Here is a 21,146-nt window from a genome sequence, read left to right as displayed (position 1 = left end):
GCAACCGCCCGGCGGTGGACCGTCACGCACGCCCGGTCTGGCCGCTAGGAGCTCCTTCTCCGCGCATGCTCAGGCTGACGGGCCTGCTGCTGGCGCCGTGCCCGGTGCCGCCTCACCGCTCGGTGCGCACCGTTCCGTGGGGAAGCCCTGCCCTTTCCCCGCCCTTAAGCTGGCGCGGCGCAGTTCTCGGCGGTGCCCCGTCGGGCGCGGGCAGGCCGTTTCCCCGGGACCACCTTAACCGGGCAGGGGGCGCGCGCGCCCCGGAAGCGGAAGCGAGCCGGGGCCCGCGGGGTGAGGGCGAGTGGTGACGTTTCCCTGGTCGGCGGGTAGCGGCGGTGGTTGGCGTTTCGCGGTTGCCAGCGGCGGCTGTGGGCAGTGCTGGGCGGCCTCGCCGCGGCGGGCTGAGCTGGGCTCCGCCCGCAGGCCCCGCGCCGCGCTCCCGGTGAGTGCTCGGGCTGCCGCCGCGACCGGCGCCAAGCGGGACCGCTGACCGACGGCGGTTTCTCGGGGTGAGGCGGGGGCCCTCGGCCCAACGCCGGCGGTGGTGCGGCGGGGAGGGCGGGTACCCCGGGCCCTGTGGGCCCTGGGGAATGGCCGGCGGGTCAGCCCTCTGGCAGCCCGGGCGCGGGGCGGCGGCTGGGTCGGGCCGGGGCCTCCGGTCAGCCGAAGTAGTGGCTGCGCTGCCCTGGCTCGGAGGGAGCGGAGCTCTGGGGCTCTTCGGGGAGCCCCGGCTCTCTGCGTCACCGGGACAGGACTCGCCCAGCCCGGTGCCTGGCCGTTGGCTGTGGCCAGCTCTGGAGGCACAGGGGGAAAGGTAGGGGCCGGACATGGATCTAAGGCTATGCCTTCACCGATTTTCTTTTTTTCCTTTTCTGTGAAAACGAGGGTGTCAGGCCATAAGCAAGATAGCCAGTCTCAGCTGCGGCTCTGGGGGTCCCTTCCTGTTCCTCTGTCAGATAATTTTAGAAGGTGGAAACTAGTAAGTTGGCTTTGAGTGTTGCTGCAGTAGCCCAAGCTATTTCCACCTGTGAATCGGCCTTTTTTTCAGTTATAGTGTTAGGCTTTCAGTGGGTCTTAACCCATGTGTGTATATATGTAGTGTAACTTGATTATGCAGGCTTTAAGTAAATGTCCCTTTTGCATATTGCCTTTTAAAACAGCTGTTTAAACAGCTGTTATCTGTTAACACTGTTATCTTTTAAAAAGTCTGCGCGTTAAAGAGTACTGCTGGTTTAGCTAGACAAATTTTGGCTAGAGGTTTATGCTAGATAGGTAGGCAGTCTGTCTCTTCAGAGCTGTTTCACTGCTGTTTATAAAAACCCTAGTATTTCTGCTGCCCCTGTTTTTCAGCAGCAAGTGAAGAGGTCTTGGGAGTCTGTGCAGTAGAACGATGACCTGGGAGCTCAGTGCGGAGGTGCCCAGGCTGCTTGTGCTGAAGGCAGCTCAGACTGCGTAGAGCTCGTGGCCTCGCGCAGCACGAGGCCTGCTTGATACAGCCTGGATTGTTTACTGTGGGGCCCTGCCAGATTTAAACCTGTTCAGTGCATTTGTGGAGTGCTGCATCAAAGCTAAAAACCTTTTCCAGAACTACAGATGCTCTGAACGCAGCATATACACATTCTGCAGTGCAGTCACTGCTAATGCCCATCTGGCTACCTGCCAACCCAAGCTGGCTACCTGCTAGGACAGCTTATGTGTCTTTTTGTCTGTAGTGTGGCTCGCAGCTTGGATGGACTGTGTGTGAAAAGTTATATTAATTTCTGTACTTGGCGTCCCTAAGTAATCCTGATGGCTTATAAATCCTTAATGTGCCAGAGAAAGCAGTTGATATTAAAGTGCTTAAACTCATCCCCTTAGCATAGTATTTGCATTACTCTCATTGTAAAGGTGTTGGAAGAAGCTTTTGGAGTTCCACAGTGGAAACATTCAGTTTTTAGGACATAATTAACTTTTTGTATTTGGAGATCTGTGTAACTCTGGAAACTAATTTTAAATATTGAGTATGTACCTGGCAGCTGTGTGTTGGTCATCCTATTGAATTTCTTAGCTCTTATATCTAAGTGTTCTAGTTAAGTTTTGTCCATGGCTGCAGTTCTAGCAGCTCAAAGCTTACTGAGATGCAATGCTATTTTTAAACATGTTTTTTTGCATTGTTGTGATTTTCATGGGAAACAAGCTTGAAAAACATTTTGTACATCTATTCTGCTGACACCCTTTGGTAGATCATATTGATGATAATGCTTTTTCAGAATTATTCTGCAAGAATGTGACTTGTGTGCATCGTAAGGAAAACTTGTTTTCCCACTTCAGATGTCATGCAGAAGTCCTCTTCTAGCAAAGCAAGAAGATGGACATCCACATCTTCTAGTGTACTGATCTGCAAATATTTTACAGGCAGAGTTCTTTAGGAAGCAGAGACTAATTTTTTTATGAAATATCGAGGTACATGGTAATGTACGTCACGTTGGAATTGGGTGTACATACAATGTACGTTAAATCTAAAATGTGTAAATATATTTATTTGCATCATTTGCTACACCTGAGGCCTGTACTTAGACTGAATGCATTTATCCTACATCTTCTGAAACTTCTGGAGACTTTGTTCTGTGTTGTGGCCTCAGTATTGGAGGGGTTGGACTGGCAGTTGTTTTTTGGTTTTTAACCTGCCAACTTCATGACAATATTAACTCTCAATTAGGCAAAGCAGTCAGGAGGTTGGCTTGCATGAGTGACTTATTTTATCTACTTTGGAATATGTCTTTTTACTTGTTTATAAACACATTCTAAGCCTTGGTTTTTGGGGCCTGTGCAGCTAGTAAATCTCAGTGTGTATATAATGAGCTTCTTTCTGTCTTACCTAGGCTGGAGCCCTATCTCTTAAAATAAGAGTTGTAGCTAATGATGCATTCTTCATTTTACTAAATGGACCAGCCTTTCATGTCTGTTTTCTTCTCTACTGATTTGAGGGGGGGCAGGGGGGGAAGTCCCAAAAATCTTGAAAACTCTGAGCTACTTTGATTACGGAGGCTGTCGTTATTGGGAACTTTGCTTTCAATTCTGAAAGGAAGGACTCAAATGTGAGACTCTGAATTCAGCTATCAGCAAGGGAGTGTAGTTTCAGTTGGATACGAGAAACCAACTGTGAGATTGGAAGACAAGAAGTATCTAAAGTGCTGCATTTCAGCAGTAACCATGGTGTTGCAAATTTTTTGCTCTTTAGACAAATTTTGGTTTGCCCTTTTTCAGAATTTTAGATTGCTGTTTCTGCCATGTGTTCTTCTGACTATCTTGCCATCTTGTATAGGAGGTGGAGTAGTTTAGCATGTTGACTAGACTGTGTGTACCCTTCAGAAATTGACTTTTTATGGTTTCCTAACTGTAAGCTGTGGTATGCTTTAGGCTTATGCGTAAGATTTGTGTCTGTAGTGAGCAAAAATAGTCTGGTTTTGCAATAAAGCCATTAAAAAATACAACGTGAATTTTGCTTATTAAAATGTGGGTATGTTTGTAGGGTTACTGAAATGGGAAATTCAGTTTGATTTAGCATAAGGTAGATGAAGTAGAACCAATAAATAATGTTCAATATTGCTAGCAAAACATTTTGCTTCTGATCATACTGTGTTTGCAGGGTGCTGAGCTTCTTAGGCTATTCTGCTTGGTTTTATTCTGTCATGTAGCATATTGCTGATAAGAAGATGAAAAGCAGTTAGCATTCTTTCTGGAAGTCTGTCTGGACTGTTCTTTCATGGTGAATTCAATGCACAAATATTCCAGACAGTGAAATGCTTCCTAATTGCAGTGTGGTATCTCTGTTTTGAAGTAGGCCATCAGGATAGCCTAAAATTAACTTCAGGCCAATATTTTCTAAAAATAACTCTAAAAAAGTAAAACTTGTGCTCTTTCTGGAATGCAAAGCAGATTTCTTAACGCAAAAGATACTGGAATAATTAATTTGTGAAGGCAGAGCTTCAGCTAGTTTTAAATTTAATTTTTAATTGTTTTCCAGATTCTTCTGAGTTGTACTTGAAGCCGCCAAAATGGTTCTAGCAGATCTTGGAAGAAAAATAACTTCAGCACTACGCTCACTGAGCAATGCTACAATTATCAATGAAGAGGTATGTAGTATGCATGTGTGATGGCACTTACATTTAGAAAGCAAGAGTTCTGGGAAAAAGTTCTCAAAGGCTGATGAGAAGCTTGAAGTAGGTTGACGTTATCCTGAGGCTCTTTTCTTCCTTCAAGTGAAATTTCTAGCTAGGGTTTTAAACCTCCTGATAGTACTGCCAAAACTTAGAACCAGATTTAGACATGTGTAATCACCTCAGGCATAGTGGGTCACATGGTGAAAGGGTCCTTGAGCCTGGTGGCTGTACTTATGGAGATTAGTGTTCTGAGGAGGTGATGCTGGAAGAAGCAATATGTGCCTGAGTTTGTGTGGAAGGTAGGCTGTGAGACTACATTTATGTGTGTGGGCACAGCTAGACTATGGCGATGTGTACTAGGCTGCTAGAAGCTGAAGTGTGGAAGAACAAGTAGCTTTCAATGCAAACTTTGCTGTCTGAAATGTGAGGATTATGTTATGTTTACTGCCTTTATATTCAAACCAATACGGTGTGTGGTTCTGGAAGCTGTTTAAGTTGGTATAGTCTGTGCTTTTTTTAATTAAGAGTTTGAAATTATAAATAAGTGTTTTCTGTTATATGGACTGAAAAGCAAGATGGAAAACTAAATGATGTGATGGTTTAGAAGTGCCTCTGAGTAAACAAATTGCTAGAAACTCCTTTCAGGTAGGCAGGCACGTGGCTTAAAGTAACTAAAAAGTAGGCTTATCAAGGGTTGTAGGGTTGGAACTTGTGCATAGAGGAAAGGTTTTAACAAATCTTCAGCTGGGAGACAACAAATCCTTAACTAAATCAAATATAGGCCAATTAATTTTTTTTTAGCATTAGATACTTTTCTTCTGCAAGAGCTCAAGCTGTGCAAATGAGGTCATTTACGCAGATGTTACTTTCAAAAAATCTTTTTGTTCAAGACTTTTCACTTTGAAAAGTCTTAGAACTACTAAACTGGGTTCCTGAGGCACCTGTTGGCCTAAAAGGCGTACGCCAGAGCAGCAGCCCAGTTTCTGCTGAGAACGCAGATGGTAGTGTGTCCATCTTGCAGTTAAGGAATACTTTTATTTACAGAGATTGTGTTGTGTAAGAGATTTGTTTGTGGCTTTCTGCTACAGCTGTCTCTAAGGAGTACCCATAGGGAAGTTTAGGAAGTCTTGCTACTATATGAGCTGCTGTTGTCCTTAATGCAATAGGAGGTGTTCTGTGTTACTTTGTTATAGTGTGCGTATTACAGATTGAAGACCCTTCTTTTGCAGTATTACCCTTTCAAATTTAAATTGCATTTACATAGGAACAAATGCATAGACTTTTTTTGTGGCAGTCAATGTAATGATAGGACTGCATGCATTTAATTTGTAAAAGCCTTGGATATATCATAAATACACTTTTGCATTCCTATTTTGAGCTAATACTGGCCTAGTCAATACTGTCTATTGTAAAACCATCTTTCTTTTATACTCCAAAGGTTTTAAATGCTATGTTAAAAGAAGTATGTACAGCGTTACTGGAAGCTGATGTTAATATTAAACTTGTGAAGCAACTCAGAGAAAATGTCAAGTAAGTGAAATAATCAAAATGCATTTAACTTCTAATATTTGTAAAAGTTGTAATTTGAGGTTACAGAAGAATAACTAACTTCTAACTTTATATGGTTTTCTTAGACACACCTAGTTTACCTTTAACAGGAAAGTACAGTTTGAACTAGATGTCTAACGAGTTCCATGCAAAGAATCCTTGTCAAGTTCAGCCATTATTGCTGTTATAGTCTTGTTTCAAAAAACTGTTGCTGTCATCAGTTGAGTGGTATAATAAACAAGTTCTTTGTTACTTCCTAGACACCTCATCTTCACATGGTCTGGGCTGGATATAAATAGATCTGTGTATATGACCAGTACTGTTACCTTGGCTATTTTCAGATGTGTAATTCAAGTAGATGCAAGTCTGAAAGATGCAAGTGTTTTAGAAACCTGTTTTTGTCCTGCATACAGAAGTAGTATGTCCAATGCATGTCTCTTCTTAAGTATGTCCTATCTGAAAACTCAAGGCAAATCAGAGTGCTGTTCCAGTTGCGAAGACTTCATTCATTACTAGGTTAAAGTGATGCTTTAAGTTATGCTAGTGTTTCATGGTTTTCCTAAACTCAGGTCTGCAATTGATCTTGAAGAAATGGCATCTGGCCTTAACAAAAGAAAAATGATTCAGCATGCTGTCTTTAAGGAACTTGTTAAGGTAGGACTTCAAAATTCTGTATTATGCCACTTTTCTTGTACAGCCTGGGCTGTGGAAGCAGTACAGTAGCAAGCCAAGCTTTACGGTTACTGTGTGGTACCTGCAGTTATGTTTTCCGTTGTAAGGCTTCTTACTATTGCAAACAGTAATATTCTTCTGATTGAAACTACTTCCTGGGCATTTCTCAGATTAACTTCAATTTAAGCTTCAAGTTCAGCTGTTCTTACTCTTCAATTGAAATTTAAAGGCAAAATAAGGGGGTGAAGTACTACTAGCTTCTGGACTGTCTTTGGTTGTCCCAGAAACACGCCTTTGCTGCCCGAATGAAGATTTGTTCAAACTACTTACAAGCCTTTGAAAAAGTGTTAAGTAACAACCCAGCAGTTCATGGCAACATTTCTCTTTAATCTGCCTTGCTCAAATCAGCACCTAGGTATCAGTATTCTGTCCTCCTTCCAGTTAACAGTATAGTTTTTTGTTCTTCTGTAGCCTGTGCCCACCCATATGATGGCTGTCTGGAATGTATATACCTTCTACTCATTCAAGAAGTGAGGCAGCAACCCTAAAAAGTTTTCTGTACTGTAGGATTCTCACCAGAAGAGGTCATCTTGAGCAGTGATGGTGGGGTGGAGGTTATGTTTCTGTGGTGGTTGTTATACTTGTGCCGTATATACAGGCCACCCTGACTTTGGTACTTGGTGTTAGAAAGAAATTAACACTGTTATTGTTACAGAATTATTATGCATAACGCTATATACTATAGTTATCTTGCACAGGCTGTTGCTGTTCACTGTAAATCAGCAAGCATTTAGGCCAAGTTAAGACTAGAATATGCAAAAATTGGTTTGCTCCATTGAATATAAAACCAGGCACCTAGCATGACTGTGACGCTGACTGTTCTGTGCTTCTAAAATTCGGTTCTGCAACATACGTTATACTTTGTTCTCTAGCTTGTAGATCCTGGAGTCAAAGCATGGACACCTACCAAAGGAAAACAGAATATTATAATGTTTGTTGGTTTGCAAGGAAGTGGTAAAACAACGACCTGTTCAAAGGTAACTTGCACTGAATCTGTTTGCCTGGGTTTTTTTTTTTTTCTTGGGGGAGGTGGTGGTCATTGGATTCCTTTGGTAGGATTTGGTTGTGATCTGTGCTGTTTCTATTAGTAGGAAAGTGCTAACTGATTACAATGTAGAGATATTTTTGTAGAGGGGTTTCTGAGATGAGATGAATGTCCAAAGTAATATTCTTTTGGGGCAATTTATGGCTTGTAGGACTTCCTTCAAGTTTTTTTTAAACTAAACTCTTGATGAAACAATACTGTATATGGATAAGAAAGATTCTTTCTATTCTTTGCTTTCTGGGTTTAAGACTAATACTATGAATGGAACCTACCTCATTCCATTACCTATTTAGAGGAACCAGTGGAAGTTGGCCTGTGTGTTAGGTACCTCAGTTAAGTATGAGTGGGTGGTGTGAAACATCTTCCAGCCCCCAATTCATTGAGGAAATTTGGATTTGTATTTTCACAGCTAAAAAGGAATGCTCTGAATCAATGGTTAACCTATTTATGATGGTTGTTGGGAGGAAAAATTACTCTGTGAAAAAAGACTGATGCATCTTTGTTGCTTTTTTCAGTCGTCTGGTTCTGAGATTCACACATAGGCTATACTGAATATATCACTGCTCTGAGTTCATAAGACTTTCCTAGTGTTTCTGTAGGCAAACTATATTTTGGAAGTTTGTCTTTGGTCAATCAAATGTTCCGTGAATATGCATTGTACCAGTGAAGCTGTTACAAGAGAGTAAGGATTCCATCCGTTGCTTTAAAACATGTCCTTGCTCTGGAAGTACAGAAAGAGCTGTACAAGTTGTAGCCGTTACAGTACTCAATATTGAAGTACTTACTGCTGTGGGTAGTTTCTAAAAACTAGTCCTATCTGCAGTATTAACAGCAAGCAGAATCCAGGAATTAGTAGAATGGGAACTGGAATTATTTGTAGTCATTCCTAGCTCTGGAAACTGAAATCAGAAGAAGAGTCAAGCAGCTGTTTTCATCTTGCCATTAATAATTATTTGTATAACATACTTTTCTAAGTAGCAGAGAGGCTAACATTTAATACTTGTACAGTCTTAGTAAGTGATCTCAGTTACAGGAAGGCTGGCTTGACTTTGTGTCCTCTGTATGTACTTCAGTGACTTATAAGCTGTAATACAGTGTCATGCTTTCTAGTGGGATTTTGGTGTAACTACTTGTTTTGGATTTCTTTTCACAGTTAGCATACTTCTATCAGAGGAAAGGTTGGAAGACATGTTTAATATGCGCAGACACATACAGAGCAGGTAATATGGTCTTTAATGATGTGGTTCTTTAATTCTTACAGATTTTTTTTAAATAGTCCCTTGACTATACCTGTCTTACAGGTGCTTTTGACCAGTTAAAGCAGAACGCCACAAAAGCAAGAATTCCCTTTTATGGGAGGTAAGCATCTTTCAGAATCAGTTTGGAGAATGATTCAACTCCAACGATGTATTGTTCCTTACTGAACATCTCACACTAAGCCCCATTCAGTGTTGCCTAATTACTTAGATTTTATTATAATATTTTCTCTGATCAGATGAAAATTCTGCCTAGTTCAGTATACTGTTTGCCAGTCACAGCAGGTAGGCATAGTGTAAGAAGAGATCAGGCATCCAGGGGTAATGCTGTTGAATGTTCTTTCAGTGTATAGCAGTTTATAGGCCTTTACCAGACATGTTCAGATTTTCAGGAAGTATCTTTACAGATCAAAGGATATGATTTTTGGACCTGTAATTTTTATTGCCAAGTAGGGGCAGCAGTGGACCTAAAATAGCTTCTATAAAACAGTAAATAACTTTCCCCTAAGCTTCACTGGGGGTGTACTGTCTAGGTGCTCAGTTAAATCTTGTTTCAGAGGAGGGCTAGTAGAACTTAGTGCAGTCTTCAACAGGTGAGACAGACAGTCCTTTATGCTTCGGTTTGCTGTGAATAGTAAGGGCAAATGGCTTAGGAAGGCATATTTTTAATCAATTTTTGCTTGACATACAAGGAAGTCCCTCTTGAAATCCAGATAGATTTACAGTTAAGAAGTTTACAGTCAAGTGATGAACGTTTAATTCGTTTCTTTAGGAACAAAGAATTGCATATATATAGATGTTTCTCTTTGTGATCAGTTATACAGAAATGGATCCTGTAATTATTGCCTCAGAAGGTGTTGAGAAATTTAAGAATGAAAACTTTGAAATAATCATTGTTGATACAAGTGGACGTCACAAACAGGAAGACTCTTTGTTTGAAGAAATGTTACAAGTTGCTAATGCCATAGTGAGTAGTTTTAAGAAATACAATGACTTCTGTTACAGTAATTTGACTAGAGTTAATTTATGTTTATCTCCTAAGGTTCTGTGTGGATTTTGCTCCTCTGGAATGTGTCAGTGCTTTAACTCCTAGATTGTATTAGAAATTACAAATGGATATGAACAAACAAGAACTGGATGATCAGTCCTTGATAGTTCTGTGTCAGTTTTAATTCTTGTCTCTGTAATTCAAGGATGCTTGCACATAACTAGACTACCGTTCCTGCTTTAACTGTTCCTTTTCAGGATCTTTGCATTGAGAAACTAGATAAAAGAACCAGTCTGATCTGGTTTCCTGTAGCTATGTGTACTAAATTTCCTGTGATTGTCTGAATAAGTGCCCTGAAACAGAGAAGATGATTGGATAACTTTCAACAGTTTTGATATGTAAATGAAGCTGGTGTTTCTTGTATGGCTTTAAAAAGTCTGGCTCTTTGTTTGATTCTGTGGTCTTGCATGACAATATGACACTTCCCATACAACTCCCACTAATGGCTAACTTGTTTTCAGAGGAATGGATGTCTTAAAGCTCTTACTGTAAAACTGGATGGAATATGTTGTTAGCCATTAATTGCTTGTAGATACTAATTACCTTATTGGCTCAGATACTGACTAAAATCACTCAAAACGTACGTAATAACTGTAAACCTATTAAATTTTAATATTCTGCTTTGTAGATGAGTCTTTCATATAGAAACACAGCATCAGAGTTTTAGAATGGTCTTTAGACAATACTGTTCATAAAACAGTTGCCCTTTTGCTTTATATACTGTTATTGCAGTAAGTTCTGCTCCTGAACATAATGCACAAACACTGTTTAAGAAAGCAAGAAATTATTATTTTGTGTGTGTCTCATTTCTCCCAGCAACCAGATAACATTGTTTATGTGATGGATGCTTCCATTGGCCAAGCTTGTGAAGCTCAAGCTAAAGCTTTCAAAGATAAAGTAGATGTAGCTTCTGTTATTGTTACTAAGCTTGATGGACATGCAAAAGGAGGTGGAGCTCTTAGTGCGTAAGTATTGTGATGTTATAGTGTCCAACATCTGGCCATGCATGGACAACCACGAAATGTGTTGGTGTCTTGCAGAAACCTGTCCTGTGAAAGTGTCACTGTCACACGCATAGAATCTGAGATTTAAGTCAGTAACAGTTATGTTCTTACCCCACTTCTGGTGGATAGGATCACCCATTGATGTTTTAACGTCAGTCAGAATCAGATATTATGATGTACTTCCAGTACAGTAGTGTGTATGGTCACGTCAGACTTCTGTCTTCTGAAAACAGCATCAAGCAATTATATTTACAGCATCTTGCGTCCCAGGAGATTTTACCGAAAAATATAAATTTGGACTTAACAGATACGGCTTGCCTGAAAAGTTTTGCTTCTCATTTAATACACAAGGTTTTTTTCCAAAAGGGGATAAACTCTAGCTAGTCATATCTAATGGCCTTAAAACTGCAATGCAAATCAAACTTCTGGATTGCCAGTGTCCAGTAATTTGGTAAGAAATTAGTCTGCAGTCATACTTTCCCGAATTCCATCCTCATTGGACTTCCCATGTGCTGTATCTTGACAGACTCTATTGACTAGAAAATGTTACGTTTTATCTTCAGCCTTACATGATGGCAGTCAGACTAATCTCCAGCTGCATTTCAATGATATAGTTTGTATGGAGCTGAGATGATTTATCAAAACAGTCAAAGTTAACAGACACAAACTTACTAAATCACTGTCTGACTTTGATCTTAAGTGTTAGAGTTCTTAAACTGGCAAATGTATTTTGCTGTTATTTATAGTGTAGTGATGGAAAACTAAAGAGCAAAATGAAAATACCAAAAGCTTGTTCCAGTTGTCACGTGCTTGTATGTGTTAGTTGTGCTGGTTTTGTTCTATACCTTCTGTAGACTGGAAGCTGAGTTTATCTAAAAGCTAGTGCCAGTGATTGATTGGTGAAGAGGTTCTGATTTTTCTTATGTCTAAGCTTTTTTGTTGAAAGTGAGATTGCTGTCTGTTGTAGGAGGTACTTTGAAGAAAAAGTAATCAATGCTTGTGTTGTGGTTTAACCCCAGCCAGCAACTAAGCACCATGCAGCTGCTCACTCACTCCCCTCCCACCCAGTGGGATGGGGGAGAGAATCGGGGAAAAAAAAAAAGTAAAACTCATGGGTTGAGATAAGAACAGTTTAATAGAACAGAAAAGAAGAAACCAATAGTGATAATAACAATAATAAAATGACAATAATAGTAATAAAAGGATTGGAATATACAAAACAAGTGATGCACAATGCAATTGCTCACCACTCACTGACCGATGCCCACTTAGTCCTCGAGCGGCCATCCCTCCCAGGCCAGCTCCCCCCAGCTTATATACTGGGCATGACATCACATGGTATGGAATACCCCTTTGGCCAGTTTGGGTCACCTGTCCTGGCTGTGTCCCCTCCCAACTTCTTGTGCCCCTCCAGCCTTCTTGCTGGCTGTGCATTAGAAGCTGAAAAATCCTTGACTTGGTCTAAACATTACTTAGCAACAACTGAAAACATCAGTGTGTTATCAACATTCTTCTCATACTGAACCCAAAACATAGCACTGTACCAGCTACTAGGAAGACAATTAACTCAATCCCAGCCAAAACCAGGACAGCTTGTCTCTTCTGACTTCCCAATATTGGGATAAAATGGAGATTCTTTATTTTTCTTTCTTTCCTCTCAGTTTCTTAAACTCAGCAATGAAAATAAGCAACTTCTATTTCTGTTGATGATTTTTTCAAAGCAGAGTTTGTATTTTACAGAGTTCTAGTTAGAGAAACATCTTGTCAGTTACTCCCAGCTACCCATCCTAAATGCTGGATGTTTTTGCATTAATAGTTTGAGGAATAAGAAAGATACTTCAGTGAGGATGCATTGTGTTGATGATGCCTAGCTAATTATGTTAATAGGTGGTACAAAAGATTGGTGGTTTTTGGGAGGCCATTTTATAAAATGTGTTTTATTGCAGAGTTGCTGCCACAAAGAGTCCTATTATTTTTATTGGAACTGGCGAACACATAGATGACTTTGAACCCTTTAAAACACAGCCTTTCATCAGCAAACTTCTTGGTATGTACTATGTACAACTGTACTTAAAAGACACTTTGAATTGGATAATAGAAGGTAAAAGTGTAATTTTTTTAATGCTAACTTCAGAGTTCGTTTTTTTTTTTTTTTTTTTTCCCCCAGGTATGGGTGATATTGAAGGATTGATAGATAAAGTAAATGAGTTAAAGTTGGATGATAATGAAGCACTCATAGAAAAGCTCAAACATGGTAAGTTATTTCCAAGGCCTGAATAGTGGGTGTATTACCTGCCGTGATTACGTCATGGTTCTCTCAGATGTAGACCACTGAGTTAATTTGTATTATGTGTTAGAGACAAGTAACTTGTTTCATGTGCACAATGAAGAATGGTTATTCTTTCTCTAATAAATGTGGCAGGCAAGTAAATTGAGTTATGTTTTTGAGTGTTAAGTCTGTCAGATTGTAACTCTCTATAACTGCAGAATATCTCTTTAAGTGTGTGCCATCTAAAATGGTTTAGCCATGTTGATAGTGGAGAAGAGGTTTATGTATCTACTTATCTATGCAGTGTAGTATTTAACTTGTAAATACAAAATAATTGAGAAAGGACAGTAAGACCAAAATGCTAGTGTGACTTCTGCTAATCTTTTTTTTTTTGTTGTTGTTGTACTTCAGGTCAATTTACGTTAAGAGATATGTATGAACAATTCCAAAACATCATGAAAATGGGACCATTCAGTCAGATCTTGGTTAGTTATCCCCAAAATAATTTTATTTTACCAGATTTTCATTTATATTTGACAAACATACTGTAAACTTAAAACTCTTTATTGAAACTGGTGTTAGAGTCTGTGCTTTATGTTTTTCAAAAAGGTGAAATGATTTGCCTATTGCCATACATAACTACTGAACTAAAACTTGCTGTCCATATTTCTGGCTGTTAAACTAAAGTTAGCTTTGCCTATTCTGACATGGCTTTTGTTTTCCATTTTTAAAACAAGGGTATGATCCCTGGTTTTGGAACTGACTTCATGAGTAAAGGCAATGAACAGGAATCAATGGCAAGGCTAAAGAAACTGATGACTATAATGGACAGTATGAATGACCAAGGTAAAACAAATTTCATTCACTATTTTTTTTTTCCCTCCATTTTTGAACAAGCTTATTTACAGAGATCTTTTTGGAAACAAGTTGGATATAAGGCAGCATCTACAGTGACAGAAAATGATGGGAAGCATTTATAACTCTTAGAAATGGCAAAGATATGTATGTGTGTCTTAGACTTTCTGAATAAGTCTAAATATTTAGAGACATACCTTGACAATTGCTTGTTGCTGCTCTATCTTATGTAGAGTAGGTGGGATTTTGAAGCATTCTATTAGAAATTAATGTATTTTTCAGACTGTAAGTGTGCTTCTTTAATTATTAATGCTATACTTGCAAATTAAAAAGCTACATTCATCTTTAATCTGTCATTGCTGTCTTTCTTCCTACCCATCCTCAAATTTACATGGTGACATAGCCTGGTCTCTGGAATTCAAGGTGTGTTGCTTCTAATCCATAACTCTTGCAGGAGAAGTATGCTCTTACCCTTGTGCTAACCCCATTAATAGGGCTTAAGACCAAGTAAGTATGCTGAGAGCATAATTTAGTCAGGTGACATTTTCTATCATGGTGATTAACATAGGAACATAACATCTCTTTAGTACTATTCCCTAAAATATTTTATCTCAATTATTTATGTAAAATTCTGCATTATCACTTCTAAAACTAGGGTTTTGTTCTCTGGCTCAAAACTAAACTCTCGACAATAATGAGAACAAATTTGCTACAAGCTGTAACAGATTTTAATGTCAGTAACTGAATGGATTTTTCTTTCCCACACTGTAATTGCAGAACTTGACAGTACAGATGGTGCCAAAGTTTTCAGTAAGCAGCCAGGAAGAATCCAAAGAGTAGCAAGAGGTTCAGGTGTTTCTACCAGAGATGTTCAGGAGCTTTTGACCCAATACACTAAGTTTGCACAGATGGTGAAAAAGATGGGAGGCATCAAAGGGCTTTTCAAAGGTAAAAAAAAAAAAAAAAAAAAAAAAAGTTTTTCTCGTTTTTTTTTTTTTTTAAACTCAGTAGGGAGGTCACTTGATGTGTGAACACAGAGGAAATGTGAAAATGTCAGTTAGGCATTGGAAGAAGAGAAAGTGAGTTGTAGCTCACTTATTTTCATGATGTTTGAAAGCTCTTTTATGTAACTGGTGAGAGCTGCACTATTCTTCATGACACTAATGTGTAACTTAGCAGTGAAAACTACTGTATTTTTGGCTTTATCAATGTAGACTTCCTTACTGCTACAATACTGACACTTCAGTCTGTTATGTGGGGCACAGGAACTGTTGATCCTTAAAATACTTTTAAGTGGCTGATGTAGTAACTTTTGATCATGGACTCTAATGGATTTGAATCTGGAATTAGGAGGTAAAATTCTGGTTTGTTTTATTTTTAGCCCCATACATTAATCCACTTTCTTATGATTGCTTCCTTTTTTTTTTTTTTTTTTTTTTGAGGTGGCGATATGTCAAAGAATGTAAACCCATCTCAGTTGGCCAAACTGAACCAGCAGATGGCAAAGATGATGGATCCAAGAGTTCTTCATCATATGGGTATGTGTTGCCTTTTACAGCTTCAAGAGAGGACTAGCAATTACAGTGGAGCCTTTGAAATATAGAAGTGAGGAAGGTGATGTGAGAATGTGTGCGTTATATATCAGTATTAAGTATTTCTAGGTTTTCTAACAAGAATCAGAAAGTTTAGTCCATATGTTGTGAATGCTTTGCACTTAGCAGTGCTTAATCTAGTCTTTTCGTTTGGATTCAGCTCCCAAAATGAGCAATTGGAGTGGTATCTGATGAAATAGTAAAGTGATGACTTGAAGCTTGACTGTGGTAAAGCAAATTTATTCCTAAACTTCCCTTCCCTTCTCTTCTAAGCTTTGCCTCAAATCATTAAATTTGACAAGAGCAGCTTTAAATAAATACTTCCATACTGGAACCTTACTAATGGATAACGGTCATTCCTTCAAGGTTATTTTTGTCTAGATCTTAACGCACAGGTCATCTTAAAACCTACTTTAAGCCTGGTGTTTTGCAGACCTTTCTGTAATTACTCAGTTGTCCATTTTTGATAGCCATTTAAACCTGGCTTGACAGTCTTGGGCTTTTGCATTTGTATATTATTGAAATAGTGTGTGTGCTGTAATGAGGCCTCAGAGGCAAGCTGTGCTTCAGAGTTAATTAACACATCTGTGTTCTTGCTTATTTTCTGCAGGTGGCATGGCAGGATTGCAGTCAATGATGAGACAGTTTCAACAAGGTGCTGCTGGGAATATGAAAGGCATGATGGGATTCAATAATATGTAAAGAAGCCTTAATAAAAATGGACTTGGTTGACTCTTCTTTGCAACTTCAGTGAAAGAATTTGCTTTCTTCCTTTTTACAGTGATGGGGGGAGTGGTCTTTTGAAATCTTATTCAGGCTTCTCAGTTTCTACATCTAATTTCTGAAAACTATTTTTGCTTAAATTTAGTTCCTCTCCATTAATACCTGATGGCACAAAGAGTGATTAAATTTAATAAAACAATATCATGATGTAAAATTTTAATATTTAGAGACACTTTTTAATTGTTTACATCAAATGGCAGCCATTATATTTGTAAACAACCCTGATCTTTGGTTATAGTAACATAAAATGTCACAAATATACTGTAAAATAAAATTTAAGTGGTTATAAACAAGGGAATGGCCTGTTTGTTCAGTTCTTTCATAACTGTCTTTATCAGTATGTAATGAGATTATTTCCTTGTGGTTTAACCCCAGCTGGCAACTAAGCACCATGCTGTTTTTCAATTCTCCTCCCCCCCGGTGGGATGGGGAGGAGAATTGGAAAAAGTAAAACTCATGGGTTGAGATAAGAACAGTTTAATAATTGAAATAAAATATAATAATTGTAATGAAAAGGAAGATAACAAAAAAAGGAGAGAAATAAAAGACAAGTGATGCACAATACAGTTGCTCACCACCTGCTGACCAATGCCCAGCCACTCCCTGAGCAGTGATCCACCTGTCCCAGCCACCCCCTCCCCCAAGTTTATGTACAGAGCATGACATTCTATCACATGGAATATCCCTTTGGCTACTTTGGGTCAGCTGCCCTGGCTATGCTCCCTCCCAGCTTCTTGTGTACCTGCTTGCTGGCACAGCATGGGAACCTGAAAAATCCTTGACTTGGGATAAGTGCTACTTAACACACTGATGTTTTAGTTGTTGCTATCAACATGCAGGTATGTAGGTCTTAAGCTGTCTTGTATACTGAAGATAATCTTCATACCAGGCTGCCAGTTAAGCAGTTCTTTTGTTGTGGAGATAATTTCTAATATGTAGTAGATGGAATTCTGTGCTGGTACTGAATTTAAAGTAAGACACAGATAGCTGTATCTGACAGAGCATATTGCCCCAACTCGGCTACAATCTGATCTTAATTTCCTATAGCATTTCTTTTTAATATTTCAGTTTCTATGTTGGTCTCAAAGGGGTGGAATCTATAGGCATACTTCAGAAACTAAGTAGACCAGATGAACCTTGAAATCCAACGTACACCTTGGCAAATACAGTAAGATATTTCACCCTTAAGGCAAGAGGGTATATTATGAATTTATTTTAATATACTGCAGAACGCTTGGGTTGTAAATGGACACCTGTCCCTGTTGCTTAGATAAGATAAAAATTAAATGCAGTAATTAAAACAAATGTGTCCCTCTGTCAGCCAGTTCTTTGAGAAGGTGGCAGCTAACAGCTGACAGTGAATAGCTTATATAGGTAATTATGCTCCTGTGCTAATAAAACATAGGTGTGCTGTAACTTAGTTTATAATGTGGAAGTATCTTCTGCACCATTAGTGGTATGTGTATTCAATATATGGAGGACGCTGAAAAATCTTAAGGTATGCCATTTACCTACAGCACTGCATTTTATGTATAGCATTAGTCTGCAAAAGGCTCGGTAAAGTTGGTCTTAGTATTTTAAATGTAACAAAAGGATGAGTCCTTGCATATCACCAGCTTGAAGGCACACTGTCCTCAGCTACTTAAGTGGTGTCTGTTTACTAAAACTGTTTATCTTTTTTTATAGTATTTTTCAGTACTTGAGCAGTAGAAACCAATGCAATATACAAAACCATGCAGCAGAGCGTAGCGAATAAATCTTGGTTTGGAATGCAGTCGGTAGGGGAGAGTGGATGGTTAAGTTGAATGCTTTTGTTGTAAATTAAACATGAACAGGCATATTGAGGATGAACAGTGAAGCATTGTGCGTCTGGACAGGCTCAGTCAGACTGTCAAGTTACCAACAATTAACACTTTCTATTTTCAATTAATTGCATATATTTACTTTTAGTCTTTGGTTCACTGTTTCCAAACTACTACCGCTCCTAGCAGACAGGAAGAGAGCTATCACTAGCTGTGTGTTGGCAGAGGCAAGAGCAAGTTCAGAAAGCATTTCCTTTGAAGTATAAGATGTGTCAATTGTTATTTCTAAGGTATACACTGGAATAAACAAATAGCAGTATATTGCTCTTACCTTAATGTGCTAGGTAGAAAAGACTTTGGAGCCTGCTTGGAATAATTGCCTAAAGATCTCAAGTTTAAAAAAAAAAAAAAAAAAATCACATTGGAGGAACTTAAAAGCTGAGTTCAACTGTATAGGAGCACCTATAAAATTCTCTCACAGCTTTATAGGGGAACAACACTTTGGGAGTGTGGGCAATAATTATTGTTATGTTTGTGGATCCTGCAGAGCACAATGTGTAGAAGAAAATCCTAAAGTTGTTGCAGGAGAACAGAAGCTATCATGTTGTATGTGTTCTCTCAGTTTGGTATTCTGAATTAGAGACTTAATTGCATCAAGCTAGGAGAGGCCATGTAAAACATTGCCAGCAAGTACCATGAGTAACAGGTCCCCCAGCGCCATTTTCTTGCATTAGGTTTCTTGTACTCGTCCTCCACAGGATCTCACCGTGTCCTGCAGAAAAGTCTTCTCTGGCATACAAGAAGCCTGAGAAGTTAGAGGCAAACAAACTTCACTAGAAGTACTTAGAAAACTGAAGTCTACCTTTCTGTGTCTATCTTACTGAAAGCTGTTACTGCTGCTCAGACAAGTTTGTCTGCTGTTTTGGTGTCTGGACACATGGCTAAATGAAGTTCATTGAGAACTTGGAAGTAGGTAAGGAAAGGTTTAGGTAATTAGGCAATTGTAGCGCCCGGAGAAAGCCACTAGAAGGAGCCAACGGACAAGAGAGTAACGTACAAAGTAAGCTCAACTCTATTTCTGTCTTAGAAGTGCATCCTTACTTCAAAATCAGTGACATCCTGCAGTCACCCTTTTCTTTGGCTATGGGTTGTTAATAAGCTTTGACATCCAGCACACTAATACAGAAATAGGTATCTGTTGCATGTTTACTTTTTTGGAAGATGGTGGTTGTTCTGTAAAAGTGGAAGACCTTCACCAGCTGTGGAATAATTATGTATTGTTGGTGCATGCTTTATCACTTTGCTGCCTTTTCAAGGAAAATCCTACCCACAGGGCTAGAAGAACAGGTTTGATGGAATTGTTTTACTCCTTCAAGAAAGAGGAGGACCTTGGCAGTTCAAATATCCTGTTATTACAGCTAGGGCAAAGGATGCATGTAGTTCATGGCAACTATTCTTAAGAGGAAACAGTTCTGATGGTCAATAGATAGCTGTGTGATAGGAGCTGGACAATTAAGTAGTAACATACACAAATAGCCATGGAAAAGAACAAGCATGGGTTTATTTGTTAACAGTCTTTACCTTTCCTCAGGACTTTCAATATTGACACTTGCTAAATCTATTAAACTTGTCTAAGTTGCAAACGCTAATAGTCTGGGAGGCGAAAGATTAACTTCAGTGTTACTGTACAGCTGCTGTAATTGCAGTAGAGGCAAAGGAGAGCAAGTTGGCTGGCTGATGATTTAATGCTGTTCTTTAAGAGCTGCTACCCTATTTCAACCAGTCCTTATTAAACAGAATGTAAACTCTACTAAGGGTAAGAGGTATTTAAGTGCCCTTACATTAGTTTCATTGCAGTTTTTGTTTTAACATACAAACCAGGTGCTCAGTCCTGTGCTATCTAAAATAGTACTCTAATCTTTCATTCATGTGCTTCTGCAATCATATATTTGATAGTACATTCTGTCTGTCAGTCCTTTTCATAACAGGGGAACATTTGCTGCCTTGTGCTAGAATAATTGTAAGTCTGGTACATCTATACTTTACCTGGGACTTTAATTTGTCATGGGATCTGGATAAGGCTTTGATAATACGACTAGTAAAGTGCCTAAGAGCCCATCTATGCTACAGACTATCATTCTTTGCAAGCTATTCTTAATGATACAGGATTGAATGATAGCTCTTGCTACCATGTAAGTAAGTTCACGTTACAGCCATTGGCTCCAACGCCTTTAAGAAAAAAAAAGTAAAAATTACTCGCTCCTCAGTCCCATAAAAAGGGTGTTTCGGATGCTTCCCCCTCCAGCCGTTTTCACACTGGTAGTCGGCATTGGCTAACGTGCCTTTTGCCCGTGTCAGCCCCGGCCCCTGGTTGCAGCTGGGCCGCCGCCGGCAGCAAGGCCGCTCAGCGCACCCCCGGGGGAAGGGGACCCCCAGCTCTCGCGGGGGCAGTTGAGCAAGCCGCTCATCGGGCAAACACATTTCCCTGCCTGCTGGGAATAAACGTTATTTTCTCAGCCAGGCGCCCCCGCGGGGCCGTGGCTCCCTTGGTTTGCATTTCTGTCTTGTTCTGTGGTTTGTCCTTTAAAACGGGTTGGTTTGCCCGAGCCAACGCCAGGTACTGAAAGGCTTAGCAAGCTTGGCTCTTCTCGACAGAGAGAGAGAGGGAGGACTCCTGAACACTGCCGAGTGACTTCATGCACTTCTCAGAATAGTCTTCTATTATTTCGCGGATTTTTACAATACTCTAGGAAGACGGCACGTGCGCTTCCCCGCAGCACGCAGGGTTCTCCCCCGTTGCCGAGGGGCTGTGCTTCCCTCCGTGCGCGGCTATGGCTGTGCCTGGCAGCCCGGCCGCCTCGCCCGGGTCTCTTCCCCGGTTGCTGCCGGGCTGCGGAGAGAAAAGAAAGGACCGAGGCCGACCGCCGGCGGCGGCCCGCCCCCGCTCCCGGGGGTCCCGGCCGGCTGGGCGGCGGCTGACGGGCGCGGCCAGCCCCGGCGGGGCACCGCACCCCTCGGGCCGCGGAGGGGGCGCGGGCGGCGGCCCAGCAGGCCGCGGCGGGCCCCAACC

The 21,146-nt window shown here is 40.2% G+C and overlaps 1 protein-coding gene across 2 annotated transcripts; it reads left to right on the top strand.

Moving 5' to 3' along the window:
• Positions 1-163: 163 nt before the first annotated feature.
• SRP54 (signal recognition particle 54) lies at positions 164-16,567 on the top strand. Of its 2 annotated transcripts, none has more exons than XM_041119924.1 (16): positions 164-442; positions 4,007-4,115; positions 5,581-5,672; positions 6,260-6,344; positions 7,295-7,399; positions 8,621-8,687; positions 8,769-8,826; positions 9,540-9,690; positions 10,588-10,736; positions 12,722-12,822; positions 12,943-13,029; positions 13,456-13,529; positions 13,782-13,890; positions 14,677-14,847; positions 15,342-15,534; positions 15,578-16,084. In XM_041119924.1, the coding sequence occupies exons 2-15, from the start codon at positions 4,038-4,040 to the stop codon at positions 15,500-15,502; spliced, it is 1,488 nt and encodes a 495-aa protein (XP_040975858.1). In that variant the 5' UTR covers positions 164-442; positions 4,007-4,037; the 3' UTR covers positions 15,503-15,534; positions 15,578-16,084. The 2 variants fall into 2 exon arrangements, with proteins under 2 accessions (XP_040975858.1, XP_029852092.1); XM_029996232.2 differs by lacking the exon at positions 15,578-16,084 and adding an exon at positions 16,102-16,567 and having other exon boundaries at positions 171-442; positions 15,342-15,437.
• Positions 16,568-21,146: the final 4,579 nt, after the last annotated feature.

This window comes from Aquila chrysaetos, chromosome 2 (assembly GCF_900496995.4).
Source record: "Aquila chrysaetos chrysaetos chromosome 2, bAquChr1.4, whole genome shotgun sequence".
Lineage (NCBI taxonomy): Eukaryota > Metazoa > Chordata > Aves > Accipitriformes > Accipitridae > Aquila > Aquila chrysaetos.
The sequence above is the reverse complement of the archived record's forward strand: the minus strand, read 5'-3'. Positions and strand labels throughout refer to the sequence as shown.

Coding starts and splice junctions, on each gene's coding strand:
- SRP54 (XM_029996232.2), top strand. CDS start 4,038: ATGGTTCTAGCAGATCTTGGAAGAAAAATAACTTCAGCACTACGCTCA. Junction 9,691..10,587: donor TACAAGTTGCTAATGCCATA/GTGAGTAGTTTT, acceptor CATTTCTCCCAG/CAACCAGATAACATTGTTTA. Junction 13,030..13,455: donor CATAGAAAAGCTCAAACATG/GTAAGTTATTTC, acceptor GTTGTACTTCAG/GTCAATTTACGTTAAGAGAT.